Source organism: Cibotium barometz, chromosome 49, assembly GCF_041138505.1.
Source record: "Cibotium barometz isolate CiBa-2024 chromosome 49, ASM4113850v1, whole genome shotgun sequence".
Classification (NCBI taxonomy): domain Eukaryota; kingdom Viridiplantae; phylum Streptophyta; class Polypodiopsida; order Cyatheales; family Cibotiaceae; genus Cibotium; species Cibotium barometz.
In genome coordinates, this window is record NC_141094.1 from 46,489,285 (window position 1) to 46,495,433 (window position 6,149).

General features: G+C 44.7%; 1 protein-coding gene across 1 annotated transcript; it reads right to left on the reverse strand.

Annotated features, from left to right (window-relative positions):
• Positions 1 to 471: 471 nt before the first annotated feature.
• LOC147610672 (uncharacterized) lies at positions 472 to 5,904 on the reverse strand. Its single transcript, XM_086786600.1, has 2 exons — positions 3,073 to 5,904; positions 472 to 2,927 (listed from the first exon to the last, which is right to left on the reverse strand). Exons 1-2 carry the CDS (start codon positions 3,406 to 3,408, stop codon positions 2,385 to 2,387), a joined length of 879 nt encoding a protein of 292 aa, XP_086642726.1. The 5' UTR covers positions 3,409 to 5,904; the 3' UTR covers positions 472 to 2,384.
• Positions 5,905 to 6,149: the final 245 nt, after the last annotated feature.

A 6,149-nucleotide genomic window follows, 5' to 3' on the forward strand; every position in this document is an offset into this window, starting at 1 on the left:
TGTTTCATCCAAACCCTCCAAACTATGTTTTTGAGACCCTGTGCTTAAGGATGTTTAAGGAACCTCATAGCAAAATCATTATATACCAAGACACTAATCAAAATTTCTATAGGTCCATTTCCCCATCAAACTTTTCTGAAGAAGATTATGAGGGTTGGTTCCCTTACTTATCTCGTATGAATCCTAGGAACCATGAAGCTTTATTCATTTATAGAAATCCAAGGCCAAACACTATAGAAACCACACCAGTATCAAGAAAAGTTGTTGGTTTAAACCAAGATAGCTCTAGTTTAACTACTAGTGACCAACTTCCCATAGGTGCTACTAGCAATGATCAGCAAGCTTTATAGCCTACTCTTAACCATCCACCTGGCTTTAATCCTAAGATAACCTCACAATCCATGCAAATTAAAGAAGATTCAATGAAATAAGAAGGTCAGGTAATGGACAACCAAGAGCTACCAATGCAAGATTAAGGAAAGTTCCATCATGGTCCAGTGGTACCAACAATTGAAGGCTCGAGCTACTATCAACAATCACTCCACAATGGAAGAGTTATACAGCCTGTAAGCATCTCTAACTCTACTCTTCACATGCACTACACTCATCAAGGATATAGTGCCCCCACAACCACTATTGCATCATATACAGGAGCACAATCAACTGCACAACAAACATTCATTTCACATGGCACATTAAGGAGAGCATTGCAATTGCAAAACCCTGCACAACCCTATGCCATTAATGCACATGTAGCTGAGTACATGAGGAGACACCGTGCACTCTTGCTAAGTCAATCTCTTAAAGGGACACAAGAATTGCCAAATGTAGCTCACATAGACACATCTAAAGCACATGAAATCACTCAAAATGCCTACATAACACCAGGAAGTGAGCACCTAAAGCCATCAAAAGAGCACTTAGCCTTAGGACAACCTAATCAGATAGCTATTGAGCCCACACCACATCTGTCAATAACAAATGCACATCAAAGCCAAGCATACATAGAGAAGGCACAAGAAAGCCCTCCATTCATATCATCTTCACCTGAGGAACTGCTTGGGAAGGGGGGAGCTCCCGCTTTCATTTCTGGCACCACCAATTCCCTCGAGAAATCATCACCAAAGCATGCACAAGAGGGGTACAACCCTAATTTCAGTGAAGTGATGGAGCAAGCTTCAACAACACCTACAACCCATGCGGCGGTAGATTCTACAAGTTTGCCAAGCCAGTACATTCCAATGAAGCCTGTGTCAGAATATAAGGTGAAAGGAAGCTTCCAACTGAGGTCAGTAACCACAACATCAAGTGTTCAATGTTTGTATGAAGAGGCCAATTCCAATTGCTATTTTCCCCTCAAGGAAAGGAGCTTGACAAACCAAGAGTCTTCAAGTCCCTACATGTGAAAGAGCTTACATATGCATACAAAGATACAGATGGTAATGAGTATCAACCATATCATGAGTCAAGTGATCCACTCAATAGTAGGGAATTCGAGCGGAGCCACAGATGTGGAGGTTGTGGGGTAACTCACCTTCTAATGGACTGCCCAATGCTCATTTCAAGTAAACAGATGCCGCTTGAGAGTGGTATAGAGAGCCCAACAACTGCAGATGCTCAGAAGAAGAAATCTCCTACACCATCAACTCAGCCATCTCTCAGGGCGTCATCAAAATCCCCACCACAGTCCCCTCAAAAGAGACACATCCTACAACAAAGTACAACAAGTCTATTGAAGTCTCAGATTATGGAGCTGCAAGCTGACAATGCAAATCTAGAACAAGCTAAAGGAGCATCATTGCAATTACCGGGTACAATAGAGCAAAAATAACAAGAAAGCTCTGAGACAATAAGACAAGAGAATACAGGGGAAGTACATGGAGTTAGTTCTGCCAAGGATGAGGTGAACAATACATACAAAGAACAAGTTTCACAATGCAACCAAGAGTCTCTAGTAGATCAAGGAGCGGAAACCACAAAAGAGGAGATCATAGCATCAAGTCAACAACAACAAAAGAATATGGCAACCAACATGACAAGGGTGAAGAGGTCGTGGGAGCGCACACACACAAAGAGCAAGAGGGAGAGAGAAGGAGATGAACATAGACAATGAGTGGGGAGAGCTCAAAGTGAGTCAACCCCTATACACACTAAATGTATATATGTACATCAGTGGGTGGGCGCCCAAGACCCAGGCGACCGGGCGAGGCACAATGAGCCTCTGACCCCAACAACCTCCCACTCAGAGGCGAATGTGACTCTAAACAAGAGAGCCTAGTCTAACTGACTATGGTACAAGTGATGAGTAAAAACCACACTCATCCAATGCCCACTAGCTGCCGAAAAACCTGTGCATCCGGCTCTACTGGTAGACAAACACGCTACTACAGAAGCCACTCAGAGCTAGATCCAAACTCTGCAATCTGTCTATAAGAGCTCATGCACTCCTGCAAGTATCTGTCCAACACCTGCAAAACTCCCCCATGCACAATGCCAGTGTCAGTCACCGAACGACTAACAACTCCCACTCCAAATGCACCAATTGCATAAGCAAGATCGGGCCTCAACACTAGTAGGTCATAGATGAGGCTCCCGAAAGCTAACGAAACATGTGCTATCTGTGCCAACCTATCCCTATCGACCAACTCAGCACCAAATGCATCCTTAGGAACAACCTGTCCATGCATAACCATGTCAGCCTCTGGCAAAGGCATAGCTGAAAATGACTGTAACACCAAAAAATCAGCACCTATGCAATCACTCTCCCACTGCTGTGACTCACTAGAGCAAAGCCGCTCTATTGCTGCAATCGCTAGCTCAATTGCAGACATATCCTGCACAGCTAACATGAGATCACTGTCGATCTCAAAACTCTCAGACGCATCAAAGAACAATGCATCTGTCTCTGGCTCACCTGCCCGGGGCGGTCACTTAGTGTACACGTAACATGACACGTTAGGGCAGGGGAGGGGATTTTTTAATTAGGTGGACTTACAGAAATACACATACATAGGAGGTATAGGGGGTACTTAAAATACATTTTTCCGCTCGCACGTGTTCTATAGGGTTTTATAGAGTGACCCCCCCAGGCTCACCTGTCACATCACCAAGTGACTGCCGAAGTTGTGCATCACCAGAGAACTCACCATCTCTGTGACTAACACCACAAAAAGAATGCATAACTGGATCTAACTGTGTGCTCTGCACAGCTGTATCTCGGTCACTATAGACCTCATCATCATCACGCATGAGCATGTCAAAGAACTCTATATCTATCAGCTCTATATGTGCCTCTAGGGAGCAGACCCGCTCTACCTCTACCTGCACAAACTCTGACAACATCTGCTGTGTCTCACTAGAGCACTGCAGCTCTACCTCTGCCTCTGCCTCTGCAAAGTCGACTGGCATATCACGCACAGCTGGTTCTACATACTCACCTGACAATGGCAACACACTGTCATGCCTAGCATGATCCAATGCATCCTAAAACGAGACTCTCCTAGTCTCAACCTCTCTGCATGGTAAGGCATTCACATACACAACACCATCGCAGAGATGCAAAGCATACAAGGGATAACCGACACTACTCCGATCAACTCTTGCAATCACTAGCAAACCCCTGCATAGCTTCCAAGAATGCACTGTATGCGTGAACGCATAACCCTCGTCTCGCAACTGTGAAGTGGAGATCAAGCTCCTCGACATGTCTGGCATGTGTCTCACATCATGCAGCAACAAAGATGCACCATTTGCAAACACTAGGTGAACATCACCAATGCCTACTACATCACCACCCAACCTATCTGCATAATCGTGTCTCACAGCTGAATATGTGCTGAACCACTGCCTATCCGGAATAGCATGGAACAAAGCACCTGCATCCAACAATAACCTCTGAGACAATATGCAAGAACTAGTAGTGACCTCGGTATCCAGCACAACCTGTGCTCTAGGAGTATCTGCCCTGTGCAAATCATAAAGCATCTGTTGCTTCGTAAGCTATCTGATGCGATGGAAACAACGCCGTCTCAAGTGACCACATTTGCCACAATGCCAACATATAGCATCTTTGCAAGAACGAGTACAAGAACCACCTCTAGCATGAGTAGTCTCTGCCATAGTATCCTTATGGCAAATCATGCACAAAATGCACAAGATACAAGATGCCTGCCAAACAAATGACCTGCAAACTTTGCAGCAAACCACTGTGCCACTCGCACCAAAATGTGCTCAACACTGCAAGTCCAATGGCAATCAAAGTATCAACATAAGCTACCAAACTGTAGCACAAGCTGGCTGTATACACTGCCAAAACCTCTGTGAGCAACGAATGCTCAAGAATACCACAATCTCCCACTCGAGAGCAAGCGTAGCCAACACAAGCTACTAACAAAATCTTGGCAGAGTTTCCTTTGTCCAACGGCACTCAAGCCAAAAGAAATTGTCCAAAATCATTGCGAAGCTCAAGAGAATATCAATGGCATAATGAGGCATCACATAGCTGCAAATTTTGACAAAATTTTGGCAGCATAACGGCAGTAAATGGCCAAAAAAAAAAACAAAATAACCAGCCAATAAAAATGTGGTCAAAACCACCAACAAATACGCTCTCAATAGAGCTCAACCAAGTCTCAACGCAAAGTATCACTGCGGAGAATCAATGCATCTGACAAAAGTGACCAGACACTATGCAAGGGTCCTATGGATGCTCGCAGGATCGCTCCAGTACCTGTATCACTGAAAGGATCTCACCTCGAGAATCCCCCAGCTCAATAAAACCTCACTCGACCATCAACAATGGCTGCAATCCAACAACGTTGACCAACTAGTACATGTCCTCAATGACCGTACATATGGGCTGTCCACAATGCCAAAGAGCTATCATAGCTCACGTACGCGTATGGCAAAGCCCAATTGTCAACAACACAATGCCAACTGTCAAGTGTAAGACATGAGCTAACAAGGCATAAAACTGAGCATATCTCCCACCTGAGATCAAATCTCACGGAGCATAGAATGCAACTCTGACCCAAATTCTGTCACGTCAAGAATGCATAGCACAATATGGCATACAAGCCAAATCAAAAATGTCTCTAAGCTCAACAGGGCATCCACTGCTCTAAGCCAGCACACTGGGCATCAAGAGCATACACGCTGCCAAAACTGCAACACCTATGGACTGGAGAAAACTCCAACAACGGCACCTGTGCTCATAGAAGACAAGTAGGATGCGATCATGCATACAAGAAGGCTCAACTCACTGCAAGAGGAGCATGCATAAGGACCACAAAACTCCACCTGTGTCCTGAAACACGCTTAAAGGCGAGACCCACAATAGACATACATCTCTCAAACCAGTAACATGTGTCCTATCAACTGCCAGAAAGCCCAAAATCTGACAACTGCTACATTCATGTTCTTCCTCTTATCTTTCAAAGATCACACTAGGTACTTGCAGGGGCTTTCCCATGTGAGGGGGGGCTTAATGAGTGTGGTGGGGAGTTTCCAAGCGTTTGAGATAGGTTTGGGGGTAGGTTCTAGGGCAGCTTGTACTAACTCAATGGCTTGTTGGAGCTTATGAATCTCCTGATCGGTTGGATAGACACCTGGTTTGTTTGGCTTTGTTTTCTTAGAAATTTCTACCGCAGCGCTATTGCTTGATTCCTTGGGTTTCTCATGATTGGATTTAGATGATGAAGAGTTATCCAAATCATCACTCGCATCTTGTATGGTGATGGGATCGGCGGTGGTGCCTACAATCCTCTTTTTGGATTTTTTGATTTTCTTCTTTCGATTTTGCCTCTTGTTTGAGGTGGTACTCTTAACATCCTTGTCAATTTTGGTGGCCAAGATTAGGTCGGCCTTGGCTTGTAACTGTGTCAGAGCATTAATTTTAGGTTGGGTATCTCGCTTGTAATAAGCCCACTTATCATGTTTAAGGGCATTATTACGGGGGCATCGGGAGGTTTGTGGGGGCATTGTGGGATCAAATGATCTATGCCACAACCACTGCATGTTGCTTTGGGTAACTGCAGGTTAGCGGGTGGTACAATAGTGTTTGGCTTATAAACGCAATCTGCCACCTTATGGGGCTCATCATAATTGTAACACTGCAGGGGTTTCTTATCAAGGCATTCACTATATTTGTG

What these genes read in the sequence shown, in the direction of transcription:
- LOC147610672 (XM_086786600.1), bottom strand. Translation starts at nt 3,408, where the DNA reads ATGCCAGTCGACTTTGCAGAGGCAGAGGCAGAGGTAGAGCTGCAGTGC. An exon ending in AGCCTGGGGGGGTCACTCTA is followed by an intron (nt 2,928 to 3,072) that starts TAAAACCCTATA and finishes TACACTAAGTGA; the next exon opens with CCGCCCCGGGCAGGTGAGCC.